This window comes from Molossus molossus, unplaced genomic scaffold, assembly GCF_014108415.1.
Source record: "Molossus molossus isolate mMolMol1 unplaced genomic scaffold, mMolMol1.p scaffold_m16_p_11, whole genome shotgun sequence".
NCBI classification, from domain to species: domain Eukaryota; kingdom Metazoa; phylum Chordata; class Mammalia; order Chiroptera; family Molossidae; genus Molossus; species Molossus molossus.
This window is the reverse complement of record NW_023425346.1, coordinates 65,281,386-65,306,228: the sequence shown is the minus strand read 5'-3', so window position 1 is coordinate 65,306,228 and position 24,843 is coordinate 65,281,386. Positions and strand designations below refer to the sequence as shown.

Genomic DNA, 24,843 nt, shown 5'->3' with positions numbered 1-24,843 from the left:
GTCAGATGCCTTGCCACCTCATGTCATTTAGAAGACAGAAAGGACTAGCCTACCCTCTCCCTCCAATTCTATGTCCTTCCTCAGAGACCCATAAAGCAGGCATGGATAAGGCAGGACAGAAGTAAAATTTTCAGACAGATGTATATTTTATGCAGTATGAACAGATGCATATTTTATTACTCCTCTAAGTAATAAAGCATGGGGGTCAGTATAGAAGGTGGAGGAGAAAGTGTGGGGAGGGGGTGACAAAAATAAAGTTCATTCTTCCTTTTGAATTTCTATAGAAAAACTCTTTGATATAAGGAGATGAAACTGATACAATGATTAGAAATTTTGGGAAAAGTTCCATAAATTTTGTACCTAAAGAAATAACTAAATGATCCCCCTTCTTGACTTTACAGGCAACAGAAACTCCTACAATACTACTTGCAAAAAAAAGTAAGTAGCATAAAATCCATTGATAAAGAGGCATATTCACAGTACTTTCTAATGTGTCATAATGGAAGAAATAATGAATCAAATAATGAGTAATTATCTACTGCTATCAGTCTCTCCCCTTGCCCCCTTTTATTCTTTAAAGTTTACTTGATTAATTCTTAGATTTTGCAATGGTCTAAAGTTCTTATAAAAAGATATTGTTGGCCTTTCAGGAAGAGGTCTCACGGGGACAGATTAAGAGTGGGCATTAAGGGACCTAGCCATTATACGAACAGCTTCAGAGAGCACAAACCCTTTCTTTCATGGGAAGCCATTAAGTGACATGGATTTGCCGACTTGGCTGGTAAACTGGGAAGCCTGGGTCTGTCCCTAGCTGTTGTCATAGGAAGGGAGATGGTCACCCAAGAAGGTCACAAAGAAAGATACCTGGTCTCCTATGAACTGACACATGGAACAGATAGATAGGAGGGCGTATTTGTAAGTCACAACTCTGGATCTGGTCAGACCAGCCAGGAAAGAGAAAGGGATTGCAGAACAACACATATTCGACATGCTTTTTCACATGGACACCTGTTCAATTCATAACGTGTAGCAAATACAAAAGCTTGGATTCCGTTTAATGTTATAATGGAATGCAACTGAAAACTAGATTCTACTTACCATATTTTACTACATAGAAAGTTTAGGAATATCTCTTTTTCATATATCAAGGTTGGAAACACTTCCTCTCACCTAGCCTAAGAATAACAATGTAGGTCTTTAGTTTATTACCTCTGATTATAAGAAAAATAATACATGTTGAATGTCCCATTTACATGTGTTGTAGTGGACAAGAATAACCACTTTCTCTGTTAAAATTGAGATTTTATTCTTAATGTACTTGATTTAAGATGTGATTATATGAGACAAGTATTACACAACATACACTGTCACCCTAAATATGTTGTACAATAAGTGAAAAAATATCTTTAGGAGATTAGGTGATTAGAGCAGAATAAATGACTTTCCCTGGGGTACCTCCAAACACTCTCAAATGCATCAGGAGAGAGTATACCACATAGGTGTTAACTTTTCTTTGAATGTTGGCCTGAAACATGAATAATGCCATGCTAACTTAAGGCTATATGTGAACAGCCCATTACATGAATCCTACTGTGTACCTTGGTACCTACATACCAGCCTTGTACCCATTCGTGCCAATTCCTATTCATAGCCTTTATGTCTTAAAAGTAATAACTATTTTTAAAGTTTACTAGTTTATTATAGACGATAGGATTTTTGCAAGCCCAAAAATGGATTTTTGGTCAGTAGAGGTATATAGAATTGCACAAATGCACTTGGTTCTACTCTTGGTTCAGTTTAATTTTTGACAATACCACTGACCTATAAGAAAATGGTCAACCAAAGATGGTCCTTGGGTTTATATTTCCAGCTCAAAATTAGAAATTCTCCAAGTTCTCTGCCCTTGCTCAGCCCTCCTGAACCCTAAAGATCCAGTTGTACCCTGGCCCCTACTTGTTTCTAAACAAATGGTTCCTACATTGCATTATCTTTTTTCAGCCTTCCTGACCAAGACAGTTTGCAGTGATACTCTTGTTGGATACAAAGACATTTGATCTCCTCAAAGCATTAACCTTTTGTTTTCTACCAAATAATACTTTAAAAAAAATTTTTTTTTCCTTAATTGATTTTAGAGAGAGGACATGAGAGGGAGTGAGAGATAGAAACATCAAAGAGAGAGAACATCGACTGGCTGCCTCCTGCCTGCCCTCCAATGGGGATTTGGCCAACAACCTGGGCATGTGTCCTGATTGGGTTCAAACCGGTGACCTCTTGGTACATGGGTTGACACTCAACCACAGAGCCACACCAGCTGGACCTACCAAATAATTCTTAACAATCAGTTGTAGTAATTTACAGATTATAGGTTTATTCCTGCATGAGGGGAAAGGGAGGAGAGATGAAATATTTTCCATCCTTACATTTTAGCTAGATAGATGCTTTTAAAGGCACCCAAGTATTCTGAGTAGCTCTGTTTTGATAGATACTTGTTAGAAATAATCTGGTATATTTTTATAAATTTGCTGGGTCATAGACACTATGTTTCCTCTTGATAAAATACTTGCATGTTATGATTCTAGACAGCAATCTGGTTATTTTTTTTCTTCTTTAATCAAAAAGTCATATATCCCAGGAGTAAATGTTAGGGGAAATGAGTTCTGAGGGACTGTGACTCAAATGGGAACTTATATAAAAATATTTTATGGTAGTACAGATTAAACCAACTTGAAATTAATCTGAAATTCTAAATAGAATCTGTACATATTCTCTTCATAACCATATTGGTATCCAGTTATGCATTGCTTGATATAAAAAAATAAATGTTACCGTCTATCCCAGAATAGAATACGTTGCTACATGACTTTCTTTTCCTTCCTGCTTGCCTCCTTTCCAGGTAACTTCTGAAGAACTGAATAGTATAATTCAGAATATAATGACCTGGGTTGTGGCTACAGTGACCAGTATATTATACCCAGCCATTACAAAGTATGAAGAAAGGTTGCAAAATTATGCATACCCAGTGTCTGATGATTCTGTCATTTCTTCAGATAGTTCAAGTTTCTGTAGCACATGCAGTGAAGTGTTTACACTAGGAAGCTATCCATCTGCAACAACTAAAACATTTCAGGGAGAGCCCTGTGAATTCACTGTTGACACTTCAATTAGGCGACCACCTACACCTTTAAAACCAACTTCTACCCATGTGGAAAGAACAGTTGTTGATCAAACGTATCACATGAAAGGGCCACCTTCAGCCCATGTGGAAAGAACAGTTGTTGATCAAACATATCACATGAAAGGGCCACCTTCAGCCCATGTGGAAAGAACAGTTGTTGATCAAACGTATCACGTGAAAGGACCACCTTCAGCCCATGTGGAAAGAACAGTTGTTGATCAAACGTATCATGTGAAAAGACCACCTTCAGCCCATGTGGAAAGAACAGTTGTTGATCAAACGTATCATGTGAAAAGACCACCTTCAGCCCATGTGGAAAGAACAGGTGTTGGAAAAACATACCACATGAAAAGACCATCTAGAACACCTGAACTCAGACATACTAAAACCATCATGACATATGCACACCCTAAGCTCAGAAGCTGTAAATCTGATAGTAACCTTTTAGCACCATTTGCAACAGGAACAATAAAGTCTAAGGATGCTACCACTGAAACAGATGGCTTAGAGAGTTTACAGTTTTCTGATCAAAAAGCAAAAGCTGAAATAAAGAATTTAGAGAAGATTTTTGTTAAGCTTAAATGTCACTTAAAAGGGGAAACGGAATTGATTTTAGAAAGCATTTTTCAAGAAATAATGTCTGATTTAACACAAGCCATTCCCTCTATTTCTTCTGTTACTGCTGAAGTTTTTGTTGACCAAAGTGAGCCTGAAACAAGAGACATGCTCTCTAATGTTGATATCAGCGCTGTAGCTTCAGAGATTGTGGAAAATATGCTTGAAAAGCTACAGTGTGCCGTTGAGAAAAAATGTCTTCAGATGTTTTCACAAGAAGATTGGTCAGGCGACACGGAAACAAGCTTAACACCCAGTGGAGAATCTCTCACTCTATCGAGTGGAGAACCTTTGAGAGCTTCACTGCCTTGTGCTATGGAGCCCATGCGTGATGTTGCAGAGGAGATGGTGCATTCCATTTTACAAAAGCTGATGACTCTTGCATCTTGTAAGCAAAATGAACTTCCTCATCTCAAACATGCAACTAAACTTTCCTATCAGGAACACATGACAGACCCAACGTGCCTGTTCCTTAAGAAAGCTGACAAAAAGAAATGTGGTCCTGAACCCGATGCAACCAATTTAATTGTTAAAGAAGAAATACAACATTTAGTATCAAATATTCTTTCCCAGTCCTCTATGGTTGGCTACATAGAGGAAGCAATCAGCACTATACTAGGCTTTGTGCAAAATGAACTTAACAATGACAGACTTGTGGCATCTGAAGAAACGGTCATATTCCTCCAGCTACTCAGTGATGTCTTCACTCAGCTACATCGGGAGCCAGCAAAAGCAGATGCTCAAGAAAGTAGACTCCCTAGACTGAGAAATCCTTCTGACACCGAAGAAACGTACAGACTTACTAGCACTAGGTTATCTAGTGGTCCTAGGTCTAGAAAACCATTTCCGCCCATTAATGTTCCTGGCATGGTTCTTTATTCTGAAGATGATAGTGAAGAAATAGACAAAATTGTGGAAAATGTGCTTGATTCATCTTTTAAAGATGTAAAAGCAAAATCACAAGAAAAGAATCCTGAACATAGGTTTACAAAAGGAAACACTTGTTTTGAATACAAAAGAAATAGCAAACCACCCACAAAGCCTGCTTCTCTAAGAAGCAGAGTTGCATTTTGTGATGGATTAAACACTGAGTTACCATGTATTAATAATAAAGAAATTTTAAAGGAAAACCCCTGTTGGAATAAAGACACTTTGATTTTCAGCCAAGATCAAAAGCATCACATACAAAAGGCTTCAGCAAACGTAGTTAAAACCATTTTAACAGAAATGTTCAAGGACATATCTTCTGTTCCTCCTGGTCACTTGGGCAGTAAAACTGGTACCAAAGCTTCAGTTCTTCTTTCACAAAAACCACAAGGACTGTCACTTCAAGAATGGATAGACCAGATGTTCTCAGTGTCAGAAATTAATACAGTGGCTCAAGAAATAACAGATGCTGTATTAAATATACTTCATAAGGCATCAAGCTGTATTCCCAATACCACCAAAACTTCCACTTCATCATCAGTTCATCACACTTCTCAAAATAGTTCTGATTCTACCAATATGGTCAAAACACCAAACAACAAACCATTAAATATATGGTTTGACAGCGAAAAGAAAGTGAAATATTTATCTTCACTCAACTTAGATCTTGAAAACCCTTCCTTGTTCAAGTCTGAAAACAGTGAACTTAAACCTGTAGATGACATTACTGATAACATCATCAATACAGTGTTTAAAAGGCTGAAGTTACTCATTTATCCAAAATTGCAAATGGGCTTCAAACCTTCATTTGTAGAGCAATCTTCACTATACTCTCAACTTAGTGCTTACACAACCAAGGTGGTGAACCTCGTTCTGCGTGCTGTCCAGAATGAACTTGAACCCTGTAAGAAAAACCCGACCCTTCAGGAAACAGACTGCACCAAATCCCTCACAGGGAAAGAATGTTTTGCAGACACTGATAAATTAGAATCTCTTGTCTCAAATCTCAATGATGACATTATGGCATCTCCATTATTAACTTGTATTTGGGAAATGCTATCAAGTGGACATTCAGATCAAAGCAGTATTTCACTCCCTTCAGATAAGCAGAGCCCTTCAACTTCATGTGGATCTGACAGTGTTGAAAAACAAAACACTTGGCCAAATAAGCAAGATACGAAACATTTTCGCCAATATTTAGCTACTCCATGTGTTCTCCACAGTGACTTTAATGGAAAAGTTAACAAAGACAATGCCAGATTTAAAGTGTTAGATAGTATTGCGGAAACACTGTATGAAATGTTATGTAAGCTCACAGGAGCTCGTCCTGATTGCCAGATATCTTCTAGTAAGCTAAACGGAGAGAAGATGAACAAGAATCAGCAGATGGCTACTAAATTGCAGTCTAATATTCAGCTCATTTCCAAAACAATTTTGGATTACATCCTTGAAAAACTGTGCAGTGCTGACATAGACACCAGTTCTGCAAGTTCTGGAATTAAAGCTGTGTCAGAGCCTCTTGACATTGATAGTCTATCCTTTAATTCAATTATTGAGGAAATGGCCAAATGCGCTGACGTAATCTCCAGCATAGTTTCCAGGATGGTTCAGGAGAGCAATAAAGAGGTAACTAAAACAAAGGCAGAAACTATTGCTCCTGTGTCTTCCAAACCAGGGGGAGCAAAAGTACTGCATCCAAATAATCTGATAGCTATGGCTTCAGATATTCTTAATATGGTTTTTGCTAAACTGGAAGGATTTGCTGATGGAAATTTAGAAACTCTGGATTCTATTAGTGATGGAAATAAAAAGAGGAATAAGATGGACTCAAAATGTGAAAGTCCCAGTGTTTTCAAAGACACAGCTGAACAACTATTGCAGTCTGCGTTATACATGCATGCAAAGAAGGTATCAAGCACTATTTTGAAAGTTATTCAAACAGAACTGAATATGAACTCATTAGATTTGAGGAGAAGTGTAAAAACCCCATCACCTAAGAAACAAATTCTTAAGAACATAGTTAATTTAATTTCAGATGCAGTATCCTCAGATGTGTTTAATGAAACCAAATCTGAAGAGAGAGACATTGAAACTTATCGATACAGACCAACCTATGGAAATTTTCTTCCTGGAGGAGCTGAATCTGATTCATTTCTAGATGCTGCTGAGAAAGAATTCTCAGAGAAAGAATTCCCTGGAGACAGAAAATCACCAAGAGAAGACTCTAAATCAGATTCTCTTAAACAGTGGGTTCTAGGAAGAACCTTAAACAAACTTGAAGTGAAACTGAAGGAACCACAGAAGTCTCCAATTGGTCCCATTATAAGAAATATTTTGAACAAAATTTTTAAAGATGCTTTGGTCAATCAATTAAATGTGCTCTCTTTCTCCGACTCTCATTTAAGAGGCATCCCTCACAATGCTGATGAGCCAATTGCTCAAATAACTGTTCCATTTATAGAAAAAATGATGGGTCCTTTAGTGTCTGAAGCAGATGTAACCATAGTGGTAGACGATGTTGTTACAACTGTATTTCACAAACTTTATTCAGCTGCCATGACACAGAGAAATGCAAGAGAAAATAGGTATAAAACCATCACCTCTTTAACAAATGTTTCTTTTCATGTACCCGCCTGTGCAGAAAAGTCCTCTGATATTGTGCTGGACAAGAATTCATGTACTGTTCAGTCCAGATTCAATCAGGCCAAAGTAAATGTAGCTGAAGATATTGTACAGGCAATATTAACAAATCTAGAAACTTTTACTATTTCCAAAGTGAAATCTTTTTATTGTCCCCAAATCAACTTCACAGTTCCAATGGCTTTATCTTTCCAGCCGCATCAGAGTATATTAAGTAAAGCATTATCAACCAAAGGTTTATATTCTGATGATCAATTTTCTAGCTGCTCATTGGACCATATAATATCAGAAAAGACCAACTCATGCCCTCTCTCTAATAAATTAAATACACATGCAACAGAAGTGGCCAGAAAAATTTTACAAGGAATTAAACAGGAGTTAGATAAGGAAAGGGAAAGTCCTTTCTTAACTCCTAACATTGTGGTTTCTGAAGGTATTGCAAATCAAATTGTTAACACAGTGTTAGATATTGTATCATCTAAAGGCCAATGTGACAAAAATAATTTTGACAAAGAGAGTAATTCAGATCAGCCAGAAGGTATTATTGAAAAGATGTTTAACAAGACTCAATATCGAAAAGAACTTCAGTTTCAAATACAAGATATCATTGAAGGTATCTTATGTGATATTTATGAAAAAACAATGTATCAAAATAATCTCTCATTTGCCACGCCCTCTCTGAAATGCAGCATAGCTGGTAAACATTCTGGAGCAAATTTGGAAATGTACATGGAGGGTGCAAATAAGCATATTCCAAAACTTTCCGTTCCTAAGTCAGATGTAATGGTGATGTCCAATGAAATGGTGGATATTGTTCTTCATAATCTCAGCTCTGCTGTCATGCTTGCCATAAAAGCAGAGGATCCCACTTCCGCAAGATTGCCCTTTACTTTTTGTGATATATTTCCACAAACAGAGTGTCAACTGCCTCCTCTTATGGGGTCAAAAAGTGGAAGACAAACAGAGTGTTTTTCATCTTTAAGAAATCTGAAATCAACTTATGCTGTTGATAGTCAGATAACTGTAGTAGAGAAAGAAGATACCAAGAAATCAGCTCCTGACCCATGTGAGGAAAATGCTCACTTCATTACCAGAACTATTGTTAATCAGCTACAATCTTTTGCCACAGAAAGAATAGATTCGTTAGTTACTCTTGCTTTACAGCCTAAAGAAAATTCACTTGTTAGTCCAGGACTGGAAAACTGTAAACAGGATGACAGCATTTATCATGAATCTAGTCAATCAGACTCAAATGTGAATGTCCTGAAATTATCAACTGAAACTATTAATAGCCAAGAACTCACAGATTCCACCTTTGCCAGTTGCAGAGAAAAACTTGGATCCACAATTCACATATCACAAGCTAGTCTTAAGGAATATGCTGACATCATTGCCAGTGTCATTTTAAAGCATATTAAAAATGACTTAGACCTAGAAATCCAAAAGGCATATCCACATCCAAACAATGTTTCATTCCAAGAAAACATTTTTGTGAGTGAAATTGTCAACAGTACCTTAAAGATTTTAAATGATAAAAGATCTGTAAAGGAAATTAACTTTAACTCAAAAGGCAATCCCAACCTATTTTCACAATTAACTGTACAAAAGGAAATACTGTTAGAAAAAAGAGAGCAGGAAAAAAATACCAATTTATCTCTTTATTCACCGTATCCATTACAACAGAACCAAATGACATCGGAAAAGATAAATCAGAGAACTATTTTGGAAGAAATATTTATGAGAAATGGAGAATCAAAACAAAATGAAAAAACTGCCTTGCTCAGTCCAGTGAAAGAAGTTTTAAATAAAGTATACCAATGTGTAATGGATATCAAAGGTAATCAGCCTCCAGTTAATGAAAGCCCCTACTTTGTATCTACTTCTAAAATTAAAACATCAGATATAACACAAAAATACCTTTTTCAATATACTATTGACAGTGTAGCAAATGAGATAGTTGAAATTGTTTTGGGGGAAATGTATGCTGTAGTTATGACATTGTTATACGAAAGTAACAAAAAAGAGGAAGCATCTGACAACAAAGATTTCTTACCCAAGAAGCCATCATGCACCAAAGAAACTAAACAGGCAGGAAAAGGAAGTAATTCCTCTACATATGTGATACCACAGGTTTATCCTTATATTGGCAATCAAAATATCTCTCTATTAGAAAACAGTTTACTGCAATATTCACCACTGCAAGTGGGGAAGGATTTAGTCCAAATGGTTCTCAATAAGATCACAAATCTTGCCTCATTTTGTCTGGAAGAGGTTTCATCCCCTGAAGGATGTTCTGATGAACTGCAACCTCTAAGGCTAGAGAGTTTTAAAGTGAGCCCTAAGGGCAACCCTCAGCCAGGCTTTAAAACAAATTTAAAGGAAAAATCAAAAGTTACTTTACCTAAATTTAGAACAAAAACACACCTAGGACCTAGTGCTGCTAAGGTCAAGAGCAAGATCAAGTTAGGTCCTGGAGAGAAGACTCTAAAAGACAGCAGGTCCAAGACTGCCATTGGGCTGCCACACATCTCAGCCACAGGAGACACCAAAGGCTTGCTAGGAACCAAACTGCCCACTTCAGAATTAAACATGCATGCCAAGCAAATAATAAGGGATATCCTGGAAACAACTGTGAAAGAATTTGAAAAGGTGAAGCAAACTAGAGCAATGGTCAGTGTGAAAGCTTTACCTGTTGATCAAATCATGGCAGCAAATAAAATAGTTAATACAGTTTTGCAGGGGTTATATGCTACAAATAACCACAATTTGGCTCATCCAGTCAAATTCCCACATCCGGATGATCTCAAACATTCACAGGGGACTATAGGTCCTGGGCGTCTTGCAGAAACACAGCCATGCTTTTACTTGGAAAACGTTTCTTCACAGCTAGAACAGATTTTCCCTAAAGACGGTATATTTAAAAAAATGTTTGACACATGGCAAGCAGAATCAAATGACATGGAAAGTGAAAAATGTAACTTGTTGATGATAGCTGAAAATGTTTTGACTGTAATTTCAAAAAAAGCAAAACAATTAGAATATTGTCTTTCCCTTGTCAATTTGCCAGCTCTTGAGGATTGTGAAGGTAGGTCTCATAATAGTTTTAAAGGAACTTCTACTGGAGCTGAGGATACCAATGCACAAATTAATGTGTTTGGAAGGGAAATTGTTGAAATACTATTTGAAAAATTACAGCTGTGCTTTTTGTCACAGATGCCCATCCCAGAGAGTAAAGAAACTCTAACAAGTAGAAAACAACACACTACAGAAAGTAAATACAGTCTTCCTACCAAGGACATTGTCAGCAGTGTACCAACCTATTACATGAATATACAAGACCAAATTTCCTTGGACTCTACCAAGCTAACTCTTCTAGAAATAGTGGAAAGGGTTTTAAACATGTTAGAGTCATTTGTAGACTTGCACTTTAAACATAACTCCAAATATGAGTTTTCCGAAATAGTGAAAATGCCTATAGAAAACCTTTTTCCTATCCAACAGGAACTGTTAAGCAAAAAGATGCTGCCAACGTTAGAATCACTGGAAAAGTTTTCTGATGAATCCAATACAAGTACTGTTATTTCCAAGGTAAATGTACAAAGTATTCTTTTACAGATTCATTCATTCCATTCAGAATTACTTACATATGCTGTTAATATCATCAGGGACATGCTTGGTGTTATTAAGAACAAGCTAGACAAAGAAATAAGCCAAGTAGAATCATCATCGATTGGCATATGGAATGAGAACATTGTAGCAAGTGAGATCATTGGCACACTGATAGACCAGTGTACTTATTTCAATGAGTCTCTGATCAAAAACCTTCCAGTGGAAAGTTCGTTCCCAAAAGTGGAAAATACTTACATTGTTAATCAGGTTGAATTGGCATCTAGTGTGAAAATTCCCAGGTCAAAGTTAAAGGAAGTTAGTTTCAGGAATAATCCTTCACAAAGTAGTATGTCTGGTTCGGTGTCTTATTCTGTTGAAGATAGCAAAACAGAATATAATGCGTCATCAAGTTTATCTTCATATGCCAGAGCCTCGATAGAAGACACAATTAAAAGCTCAGACCCCATGAAAAGGACTGGTTCAGAAAACACACCAGCAAGCTCTAGAAACAAAATAAAAGACAATAGCCCAAGGGAATGGCCCTTTGATCAAGCCATGAAAGGAAATAGCTCCCTTCCAGAAGGCAGTGTCTTACAAAAACTGTTTAAAAGAGCAAATGAATCCACAGAAGAATCACTAAAGCAAGGCTTGTCATTCATAGAGGTGGAAAAAAGTGAAAATCCAAAAGTGTTTTATTATGGGAACTTAAACCCAGTTGTTGGGCCTGACCAAACTCAGACCACTGTTTCTCCACTCAAAATATGTGTAGCAGCAGAAAAGATTGTCAATACAGTGTTGTCAAGCTCTGGTTTTCCAAGTCAACCACCCATTAATGAAAACATGGAAACAATGAAACCATTTTTCATATCAAAGCAAAACCCTGGAGGAGGAAAGAATGAGGAAAAAAGTTTGCTTACAGTGTGGGATGAAAGAATCAGCTGTAGACCTGAAGAAGAAAACACAAACTCTGAAGCCAGCAGGGGACATCTGTCTTTACTGAAAAAATGGGAAAACAGGAGGTGCCCAAACATAAAGACTCTGAAGGAACTCGAAGTCATTGCTTTTGCTGATCATGAACTGGGTCCAAATGAAATTAATTTGGTTGCAAGACATGTAACCACATCTGTGGTCACATATTTCCAGAACTTCAGAACTAGAGGTAAGCAAAAGATAACTTAGTTTAAAAGTTTGCATAACTCAGAAAAAAATAGTCAGACATGTTTATTTACTATTTTTCTGACAACCACCTTGGAGGTGGGGTATTTAGTACTTCTTAGTACATCAGAATACCAGAAAAAGAGAAGTTAAATATTCACATGGTTTGAACCTGAAAGTGTCTGTTGTTCAGTTTCCCATGTCTGCAGATGACAGAAAAGCAGGGTTGAGCATGAGGTATGAGTTCCAAAGTTTTTTCAAGTTCTTATGCATGACTTCTTTATACCAAAGCCACAGTTAATTGATTGAAGATTTGTGATTCATCTTCTCAAGGTGCACAGTGGAAGTCTTTGCCAATGTTAGTCACAGTTTTTGAGAGCAGTGGTATTAAACATCTTATTTTATTTGCAGTGCAGTATTCTTAATTTCCTTTTAGGTGTAATACTCTAAACATATTCTAACAAAGCTATTTTCACTCCCTTTCTAAGAATGCTTATCTCTGTATGTTAGGTTGAACCACATGTAATAGCTATTTTTTTATGTCCCAACCTGTTGAATATTGGCAATTTCATAAAGTTGAAGCTAATAATACTACACTAGCCCTGAACTGAATCAATTATTCCAGTTACCAGTAATTAGATGCTACATTACCAGTCCAGACACATCACCTGTCCAACATTCAAATATGAGAGCGCATACTACCAGTCCTAACACAAGGAGATAACAGAATCTCCGAACATAAACTAAATAAACTAAAGAAAAAGAAATCTAAGAAAAGGAGATTCATGATTCTAACCCGCTGGTATGTGGCTCTTTTATCAAATCAATTCTCTGTTCTCAGACATGTACAGGGCCTGGCAGTGATTTTACTCGTGTTCCTTCTTTCATGTGGAATATTCATTCCTCACTCCCTTCATCTCAATATAGGCCAATCTTGTCAAGCAGTCAAAGCTCAGCTAATAACCCCCCATCTCCCCCATCTCCACAAAGACTTGCCTGATTACACATGCTGGGGCATGATAGATGCCTGAGTTCTGAGGGAGTTCTGAAACACAAGAGTGATGCTCTGGCCGCCACTCCAAGAAGTTGGCCATCCCAACCAGGTGTGTGATTTGCAGTAAGTATTTTGTGGAATGGAGAGAAGACTACAGTCCTAAGCCTGGCTGGTTTGACCTTCCAATTGTGTGACAAACTGCAAGCTTAGAGGTTAAAGTACTACTGACATAATCATGTAACCCTTACATTTCTGGAGTTCACACACTTTTATTTCAGTCAAGTTGCTATTGAAACACAACTCCTTAGTTGCTATAAGCAATACAGAGGATAACATTAAATGTTGTCACTAAAAATATGTCTTCAATAATTAGATGAGGTCCCTACAGATCACTGCAGACATGCTAGGATGTAAAACTGAACATGAAAATCACTTTTCTGCCCCAGAATTTTCAACTTCTTAGAGCCCATAACCCTTTCAGCAAGACAGACATTAGCACTTGACTTAGAATGAAAATTCTTAAGGGTTATTTCCCACTTTCTGGCTGAATTTGAGATTACACAAAGTAGGAGGTAAACATTACAAGAAAACATAATGTCTTTCTTAACTAAATATTTCTATTGGTTTAGTGTGGTGTCCAAATGTGAAATCCATATGTAAATAATTACTAATAAAGTAAACTTTCCATATTTTTCATAATGCATGCTAAAATTATGTTTTCTTTTTTAAGTGTCTAGTCAGAAGATGTCTATTGTTTCTACACTGTCAAAGAAAATATATGAATCAAAACAGCCTCTAAGAAGCATATACAAAGATCCTTCACTTTATCAATTTTGTGAAGAGCTCACTGAGTCTGTCATTTGCCATTTATCTTCAAGCATTTCTGACAGGACCCAAGATGATAGAGAAAAGGAGAACGCATGGGAAAGCCAAAATGCAGGATTTGACAAGATTATTTCCATTGATTCTCAAATGTTTGAAAGCAGGTCAATTTCTATTGGAGAACTAGCTTTAAGTATTTGTGAAATCATTACTAAAATCCTTTGTAATAGTAATATTATAGAGGTTGACATTGCACAGCATATGTTTTCTTTAAAAACAAAGTACATTTATTGCCCAGGAGTAGCTGCTGCTGACTTTGAAAATCTCTTTCAGGATCTCTTAATAGGAGTGATTCATATACTGTCAAACAAAATAGGAATAACTCATCACTTTGAAAGCAATGGAAGGAATAAACCACTTTCCATGCTCATGCCCATTAGCAACAAAACAAACACCATGAAAAGACAGATAGTTTGCAGAAATTGGGAATCATCTACTCACCAAAATGATAATCTCATTCAAAGAAATAAACTGAATTATCTGGCATGTAAGTTAGACAGTCTAGTTAGCAGCCTAAAAACTCATGAATCCAAAGAAGTAGTCAATAAAGTCTTTAATATTGTTTTAGATTTATTTTTACCAGATGAACACCTAGATGAGGCTATGGATTCTGATAAAAAAGCAAGAAAATCTTTATCCTCCTTGAGTGATCAGCAAAGTAATAGCATACTTGTAAATAACTTAGGGCTTACCCCCAAATCAATTTTCCTTCTCAATGTCGTGTGTGAGAAACTTATTAGAACACTTTTAGAAAAATGCACAAGCACTGTCCTCCTTGATAATGGTCCTCTTTCGGATGAAATATCAACACAAGAAAGTCAACTTTTAAAAGTACTTCAAAGTGTAGAAGATGAAGAATTTGATTACTGTAAGGGAGCAATGGACCATGAACAATTTCAAGCAGATTATATGTCAGACCTTTTGGAAAATCGGGCAGAAATAGATCAAGATTTATTGTCATCAGACTCTATACTTACTAATATTTCCCAAAGCTTGGTTAAATCATTGATGGACAAACTATGTCGCACTATGCAACTCCCCCAAAGTCAACCTACTGCAAGCAAGCATTTAAAGGATAGAGCAAGAGAAATACAGTCTAGTTTTAAAAAAGCAGAAAGGCCAGAATTAGGACAAGGTAAATATTCTTACGGATTCATGAGTTATGATGGTAATGCTCTGACAGCATCCTTGAATAATCCCAGCATGGTTAGTTCCAAAATACAAGCACCATTTGGCAAGAAGCGTTCAGCAAATTCCTCTGCTGTGTCACCTCTTAAAAGACAGAAAACAAAGGATATGCATACAACAGCTATCCAGAACAAGCTATATTGGGGAAGTATGAACACAGGTATTTATTCGGCCACATTTTTGGAAGAAATAATTTCAGACCTGTTTTTTAATCTCTCTATTTCACTGTGGGGCATAAATGAAAACATTACTGAGGCTCGGCTTAATGAGATGAATATGTTATTTGTCAACAACATCGTGGATGAGTTAAATAACACCCATGTCGCTGTTTTACGGAATGTTGAAGAAAGGCTGTGTTTTCCACCAGTCCATAAAGAAACTGTTAGGAGGATTGTTGACTCAGTTTATTATGATGTTGTACAGAAATATAAATCGAAGGTGACCTGTGATGGCAATCTGGCACATGACAACACCTCAATAGCAGAACAAATAACGAATGGCATATTACTAGAGATTTTAGACTACCAACTCCCACCTTGCTTCAGGGAAAAACTCATACCTAACTCATATTGCCACCTCACAGCTGAGATTATACTTCAGAAACTACAGAATAAACTCAGAGAATTTACCTCCAAACCCAGTTCTTCACCAGGCTATAGCACCACGTTGTCATACTCATTTATAGAAGACGTCATCAAAAGACTTTTCTCTCAACTCATTACTCCATCTAGTAAGGTTTCTTCTTTGGGAAGAAAAGATTTCATGAGCTCAGATTTTATTGAAATGTCTAACTGTATAATAAATAAGGTTATATCAGCCATTTCAAAACATAAGATTTGGTTCACTATATGTGATAATCAACATCTATGTACAGGAAAAAACCTCCAGAAGATGGTGGATTCTGTTTATAGTAATATTATACAAATGTCTGACTCTCTTGCTTCAATTCAGAAAAGTATAGTTAGCCGAAGCCCAATTATGGTTGACCGAATAGCCAGTTTTATTATCCAAGAGATTATTGAAAATCATCTTCAACCATTTTTGTGTGAAGAAAGTTTGCCTCGTCCAAATACTCCATTGGATGCGATATCAAACATGGTTAAACAGGTGCTCAGTGAAGTCACAGAGTCACATAGACCCAAGATGCCATCACCCTTAGGTATTTACCCTGATATATTGATAGGAGAAATTGTTGCCAAACTTTTATCAAAGCTTTTCAGTTCAAAGCAAGACACTGAAATTGAGCTGAAAAGCATAACACAAAAAATAGTAGACTCAATAAGTAACCACATTGACAAAGCTAAAATTCACCTTCTATGTGGTGGCAAAGAGCAGTCTTACCCCTCTCTAGATACAGACATTGTGGACGAACTCGTCACCTCAGTTTATAGAAATGTTTTAAAACAGCATGGGATAAACCCTGAGATTGATAAAGAGTGTAAAGACAGTGAAATTTTTGTGGAAAATATTGCCAATTTAATTGTAGCAGCTATTTCAGGTTACCTTCTTCATCCACTGTTTTCTGGGGATTTGTCAGCATCTTCCGCTTCTATTTCCACAGCTGAGAATATTATTCAGGACATTATTAGTAACATCAATAAATCTGCCAAGCCAACTGAAAGTTTATCTCCATATAACACCTTGCTGCCTTACACATTTTTAGAAGACATGATCAGATTACTGTTATCTAGAATCTTTTCTTCTGCATCTAACACTGTTCCAAACACAGAAACTCTAAAAGATAGATCAAGAGTAAATTTCAATGAAATGGCTTCAAATTTAATCAGTGATATTAGGATGAAAATTTCCCAACATGAAATTCGATTTTCAAAAGATGAAGAAACCAAGCCTCTGTATTCAGACGATGATGTTCAGCATCTTGTTGACTCAGTATTCAAAAATATTTTACCAAACTCTGAGTCTCAAAAATCAGTTGAGCAAAATATCACAAGCAGTAAAGATGTTCTCATTGACAGAATAGCAGGTTTTATCATTAAACACATTTGTCAACAACATCTTCAGCCATTTGTGGATGGAAAGTCATTGCCTTCATCATCGTACACAGGTCTTGACAATGAGAGAATGCAGTGGTTTTATGCCCATGTTTATTCTTCAACATTTTTGGAAGATGTGATCTCTGGGGTTTTAAACAAAATATTCCACAGGGTGATAGGCATTGTACAAACAAAATCAGTAAGAGATTCGGAAGATGAACTTTTTGATAAAGCTGAAAAACTCATACATTTGATAGCAGAGGAATTCTCAAAAGCCCAAGTTATCATTCTAGAGAATGCAGAGGAACAATTGTGTTTGCCTCCAGTAGAGAGACATGTAGTCAAAAACATTATTGACATGGTGTTCAGCAAAGTTTTGCAAGAATACAAAATGGACATAATGCCTAACAACAATTTTCTAAATGATACCAAGACATTGGCTGCGAGGATAACTAAAATCATCCTGGCTGAGACTTTTGATTTCCAAATTCATTCAAATATTACAGGAAAGCTTCCTCATAAGTCACATGGCAAACTAAATGTTAATGTTTTGATAAAGAGAGTTCAGTGTTACATTACTAAATCAAGATTCCACAGACAGGCATCAACAATATATACAACGATGTTACCACATACTCATTTGGAAAAAATCGTCACTCAGCTTGTATCTCAGATGGGTCCATTGGCCTTCAGTGCAGAATACACAGATCCTTCTCAATCAGATTTAAGTAGTACAGTCATAAAACTTATAAATGAAATTATGTCAATAATTTCAAAACATGCAATATGTATTATTAAACATGGCAATGGAAAACAAAGTATGATTTCAGAAAAAGATATCCAGTCTATGGTTGATTCCATTTATCTTTCATATTCAAAGCTATACCAGTCTCATTCAAAAAATAAGAAAGGAATAAGTAATATGCCCATTTCAAAAATAGCAAGTTTTATAATAAAAGAAATATTTAACCATCATCTTCAGTCATTTTTATCTGGAGATAAAACCTTCCTTTCAGCTGCAGTTGATCAAAATTATAAACAGAAAGCAATAGATCCTACACAAAGAGAGCTGTCTTTCATTGTGAACTCAGCTGTCTTTTTGGAGGAAGTAATTGCTGAGCTTTTATGTAAACTCCTTTATGCATTCTCACATAATGTCTTGGCTGCTGAAAACCCAGATACACTAAAGGTAAAAATTACTGGCATTGTTACAACATTAGTCAAATCAATTGTTCTGGAGTTCACCACATCAGAGATTTTAGTTACAGATTATTTCAATAATGATGTGTGTTTTTCAGAAAAATATAAAGAAATGGTTCAAAAAACAGTCAACCTTATTTATGATAAAATATTAGATGAATATAAATCTCTGATTCAAGTATATAGGGCTATACAAAGCGACACTGTTTGTTTTGGAAGGAAAATATATCATTTGCTATTGGAAGAAATTTATGATTATCAGGTGCAAACATTAGTTTCAGGAGAATTAGTGTCTTCTTCCTATTTTTCCCCTAAAGCTGATAATATTATCAAAAATGTGCTAAATGTCATCCTGAAGGATAGCCACACCTTCCCATCATGCATTACTGTGCTGCCTCACTCTCTTTTAGAAGATATAATTCACAAGCTTATAGTGCATATCTCCCCTTCAACTGACACTGAAAGGGAACTCGAAAAGGAAGATGGTACACCAGATGATGAGTTTGTGGATGCAGCTTCAAAACTGACTGATGAAATTATCAAAGAAATTTCTGAACATGAAATCCGTCTTGCCATGGCAGAAGAGAATGCAGAAAGTACACAATTAGAAGTGATTGAGAATTTGGTTGACTCTATATGTAATGGTATCTTGAAAAAATCTGAATTTCAAGCTGAAGTGAAAAAAGATGCAGGTAAAAAAGGAGGCTCCATCCTCAGTAAACTAGCTGGTTTCATTATGAAGGAAATCATGGATCATCACCTGAAGCCATTTTTACAGGGTGACAAATCCTCTGTCAGTGATGATGACCAAGTCTCTGTACTTACTAAACCTGTTCCAGAAAAGACACAGACTTCCCTATACTCAGCTACATTTTTGGAGGATGTAATTGTTGACCTTGTTCGCAAATTTTATTCTCTTCTAAGTATTACTGAAGATTCCAAAAAAAAAGAAATGCCAAAGACAGACATTGTGGGCTTGGCTATAAATTTTGCAAACTCTCTGATAGGAGAATTTAGGAAAAGTGAAATTAAAGTTCTACCCAATGCTGAAGAAATGTTTGCTTTTCCACCAATTAATAAAGAGATCATTGATAAGATATCCAATTTTGTGTACGATCAATTCATAGGAAAATACGACTCTAATAAAATTCCAAAGGATGATAAAAGTAACATTCTAACACAAACAATTGCTGCTTTAGCCCAAAAGGCAATCTCTGCTTTCAAGATTCAACCACTTTTTTCAGGAGACTGGTCTTCCACCTTCTTTTCATTTCTAAATCCAGATAACATCACCCAAAGGATTCAACACCTACCACAGAAAACCTCTACACAGAAGAACACATGCTTAAAAGGAAACCAACTTACTTTTTCAGAACAATCATATAAACACACTTCTCCAACCTCAGACCAGAAATATTTGTTGGAAACTCTGAAAATAAGTAGAGGTGAAACGAGTGAAAAGAAAAGTTTTCAAACTGAGGAGACATCAATAAAAAAAGGTGATATGCAAGATCCGAAAGCTACCTCGATAACTAGAAGGATGAAATACAACATGGTTACCTCGTTAACGGAGTCAGCTGCAGGTGTGGCAAATAAAATGAAAGAGAATGAAAATAAAACGACAATTTCCACTGAAAAATATACTGAGAATGTATCAAAAGTTACATCTCCAACTACTAGTGTGAAAAGTAAAGATACTCAGAAGTCAGATGTGAGGGTAACACTTAAAAATAATGAAACTGAGAAGAAATGCAAATCAGCTTCAAAAGATAAAGAGAGGCAAGATAATGAGGCACACACACAAATTCCAGTAACTACTGATGATACAGAGTGTACAAAGGAAATACGTGGACAAGAATTCAAATTAAACAAGGAAAAGAAGATTGGCAAACCAAGGGAAAGTTTATTTAAAAAAGAAGACAAATCCTTTGTGAGAAATGCAGAGACCACAGCAAAGAACACAGTAACTCAAAAGCCAAACATTGAGGAGAGAAAAGACACTGCACCTCTAACAGATATAAATGAAAAACAATACTCTGACTATGAATATGTTCAAAATATCACTGAAAATATTTATGAAAATATCTTGAAAATTAGTCCTTCTCAAGAATCAGTAGATTATTCAAATCTCCAATGTCCCTCAAGTGACAAAGTTCATGTAATTCAAGAGGTTGGCAAGGATTTAGCACAATCGGTTTCAACAAAGGATTTAGCTCTCTCAATTAACGAAAATCTCCCTCCCAAAGAGAAGGAAGAAGAGAAAGAGAGAGTAAGAGAAAGAGAGAAAAATCAAGAGAAAGAGAAAGTTAAAGTTAAGGAGATTAGAAATGAACATAGTAAACCAGATAGTCCTCAGTACCCACCAAAAAGTAAACCTGGAATTTTTCCTGCTAAATTTTTAGAAGATGTTATCATCGAAATGGTTAACAAATTGATCTTTTCTACCTCACCAGAAACACAAACACAGGATAGATGTCAAAATGTAAGTGATGGTCAAAATCAAGCTGAACTGTATGATACAGCTATGAAGCTCATTGATTTACTGTTAAAAGAGTTTTCAGAGGCTCAAATTAAGGTATTTAGGCCAGATAAAGAAAATCAGGATTTTCCACGTGTAGATAAAGTGTCATCCGTTCCTAAAGTACCTCTCAAGCATAAAGAATCAACTACAGATGAAGCATCATCTAACATTAAGAAAATAATGGTGGATAAAATGCCCCATGTGCATAAAGTAACTAAAAATGTCCCTCTAAATAAGATACCTTTCTTAGACAGAATACCAGCAATAGATAAAACATTGATTAACAAAGTTGTTCACTCCTCTGTATGCAATATTTTAAAGGAATACAGATCTCAAGACTCCATTTGTAAGAATATAAAGAGTAATGGGGACAATTTAGCAAGAAGACTAACTAGTGCAGTGATAAATGAAATCTCTCAACATCAGCTTAATTTGACATTTTGTGATGAGGTTCCAGCTTCAGCATGTTTGCCTCTGAACTCTAAGGATGTTGTTAAAAAGATCCAAAAGGTGGCTCAAACAGCCAGTAAGGAATGCCAAACATCATCGCCATATACCATCATGCTGCCTTATGAATTTTTAGAGAATGTGATTTCTGCTCTTTTATCTAAAATTTTCCCAAGAGTATCCAAAATCAAAGCAGAAACATCTGAGGATGATTGGCTCACAGAACTGGATTTCCTTCAAATGAAGTTATTAAGTACAGTCACAACCGAGATCTCCAAGGATGAAGATATGATTATTCAGTATGTGGAATCCTTACATCCCAATGATGATGAAATGATTCAATTAGTGGTCCATTCCATTTACACTAATCTCTTGTCACAGTTTGGATCACAAGAGATTATACAAAGTTGTGTAGCCAGTGGATGCAGAATGCTTTCAGAAACCATGGTTGATTTAGTTCTACGAGAAGTGGCTGGTAATCAGTTGCAGAACTATTTTTCTGGAGAGCTAACTCCACATCAGTGTGCAGAAGTTGATGGGATTATTGAAAATATTCTTAAAGATGTTATACAAACTACTGATGCTCCCAAGTCAAAACCGTCACATGCTCACATATTGCCTTATAACATAATAGAAGAAACTGCTGTAAAATTTTTATCAAAACTTTTAGCTATGTTTCCAAAAGTGGATAAGGAAAGAAACAAATCTCTAGAAACTGAAATGCAAAATATCATCTCAAAAATATTAAATTCAGTGCAAGAATTTATCTCAAAAAGTAAGATTAAACTCACACCACCGGCCAAGGAATTGCCTACTGTACCTTTAGCTGACAAGGAAACTATTGAAAAGGTAGTTGATTCTGTTTATACTAGGATTTTAAACCATTCTGGCTCACATACTTCCATATTCAAAGATCTAATGGGCAAGAGCAATGTCCTCTCTGATATCATAGGTTTTTTAATGGTGAAGGAAATTTCCAATTCTGAATTTCAACCTCAAGTAGAGGAAGAAGTATCAAGTTCAGAATTAGTTCTGGAAGCTGCAAAAATCATGAAAAAAGTAGTCAAAATTGTTGATGAATTTAAGTCCCAGGAAAAGTCTTCATCTCAGAAAGGTTCTATGTTAGATGCCACATTTCTAGAGGAAGCATTGGCCTTGTTCTTGGCTAAAATAGTAAGGTTGCCAAGTGCCTCAAGAAAAGATGCAAAAAATTTATCAAAGTCCGAGTTAAATAAAATTGCATCTCAACTGACAAAATCTGTGACAGCTGAAATTTCCAAAAGTAATATTAGTCTTGTTGCTGCTGACCCTGAAGAACAGCTTTTAAACCCAGAAAGTGTAGAAATGATTTCTCAGGTGATTGACTCTATTTATAGTAATGTGCTCCTACAATCTGGAACCCACAAAGACCTTTACTATGATATAAAAGGTACAAACAGAGTCTTCCCTAAAAAAGTGGCTAGTTTAATTATTAATGAAGTTTCAAATTTTTCAGCAGATACAGATAGCTCAAAGAATTCAAAGGCTGATTTCTTTGGAGATCTAGACATTAATAGAATTGTTCAAAAGACTCAAGAACATGCTTTGAAAATGACCCCTGACATAGAGAAAGAAGAGTCAGATCAAGATTCGGGTGGAGAGGAAATGCAAATTAAAATAGTTCCACATATTGGGAAAAGGCCAATCAAAATAGACCCAGACATTATTTCAGAACACTTAGCAGTACTTTCTATAAAAACTGAACCTCTTGAGAAACTTAAGATGGACTGTTTAAGAAACACTGGACATAGCATAGCAGAAGTGAGAAGAGCATCATTGGCTGGAAAAAGTTCCTCCTCACCAAACATATCTAATGTGGGAAAGATGAAGAAAGAAAGACGTATCTCATTGAGTAATACCGGACGACTGGATATAAAACCCTTAGAGGTAAGTGCAAAAGCAACCACAGAAAGCAGGTGAAAAGTGAGACGTGGTGGTTCTGAGATTCTCTTCCTCAAACAGATATTTTGGAATGCTTCTTTGTTGGTGTTGTTATTGTCTAGCCCAGTAAAAGAATTGGTTTTACTGGTTCATCCATACAGTCATATGGCTTACTGAGACTTGCCATATCTGTGGCTCACTCTAAAGGTCACAAGTGAGTGTTCCTACACAATCAGTTTAAACAGGCTTTAAGGGGGGAAAAAGAATGGGATTCAGGGATAACAGTAAAATCAGACTGACTAAAATTATAATCTTCATTGAAGATTCAGAAGAAACAGAATCTCATATAGTTCCTATAGTTCTTATTGTGGATAAAGGTGTTTAAAAGGGCCAGTTAGAGTATCAGGATATATGGAATTTCAAAAACTATCTGAAATATTTTTAATTTCTCAAACTTATAACTCTACAGAATAGTAATCTTTTTAATTTTAGCAACATTTATCAACAAACTTTAGATTATACTTGCTTCTTAATATTGTACTTTAATTATATTAGCCTTTTCCAGTTTCTTCTATCCTCCCAAAGAAGTAACCTGTTATTTTGTCTTCTATCCTTTTCTAGATCCAGCAGCCCTAATGCTGCCATATTTTTGTTGTTGTTAATCCTCACACAAAGATATTTTTCCACTGATTTTTGAAAGAGTGGAAAGGAGGGAGGGGGAGAGAGAGAAATATAAATGTGAGAGAGACACATTGATTGGCTGCTTCCCACATGACCCCAACGGGGGCCAGGGATGGAACCTGGACCCCTTAGGTGCTCAGCCAGTGCTCTAACCGCTGAGCCAAAGAAGCCAGGGCCTGCTGCCATTTGTATGATTCCATTTCCTCCTACTGTAGAACTAGCTCTGCCTTGTAGCTCCATATTCAGGCCCCACATATATTACACTAATTGGAACATTTAAATGCCAAAATGAAGCATCGACCCATGCACCAAGAGGCGGCCAGTTCAATTCCCGGTCAGGACACATGCCCAGGTTGTGGGCCTGATCCCCAGTGGGGAGCATGCAGGAGGCGGCCAATCAATATTCTCTCCATTGATGTTTTTATCTCTCTCTCCCTCTCAGTTCCTCTCTCTTTAAAATCAATAGAGAAAAAAAAATTTTTTTTTTTTCCTTCTGGTGCGTGCCCCTAGCGGGAACTGAACCCAGGACTCTCTGTTCCGCAGGTCGTCGCTCCAACCGCTGAGCCAAACCGGCCAGGGCAAAAAAAATAAATAAAGATGTTTAATAAATAAATAAGTGCCAAAATGGTATCCTTGTTACAAGGAAACTCTATCACTGAGAGCAAAGGGATTGTCTGGACAATGGAATTACACTGATCCACTACACATTTTGGTTTTTATCGAAGCCCCTTGTACTAATGGGTGTTCATGCATAAGAGGAGTAAGTGTGTTTAGATATGTAATCTCCCGCCCGGAAAATGAGAACAAATTTATAGGACCATTCTCCCTGGAGCATCAACTTAAAGTCAGTTTTATCCAGCACAGCCCTGCAGCCCCCTGAATGAAGTCTCAGGGC

The 24,843-nt window shown here is 36.4% G+C and overlaps 1 protein-coding gene across 1 annotated transcript in view; it reads left to right on the top strand.

The window, feature by feature from the left end:
* Positions 1-24,843, top strand: part of LOC118625027 (fibrous sheath-interacting protein 2-like) — an 85,455-nt gene that overhangs the window by 44,494 nt on the left and 16,118 nt on the right. The window contains 5 exon segments of the mRNA XM_036253344.1: positions 402-438; positions 2,894-3,243; positions 3,529-9,617; positions 9,678-12,125; positions 13,846-23,273. Of these exon segments, the coding sequence (XP_036109237.1) occupies positions 402-438; positions 2,894-3,243; positions 3,529-9,617; positions 9,678-12,125; positions 13,846-23,273 (18,352 nt within the window).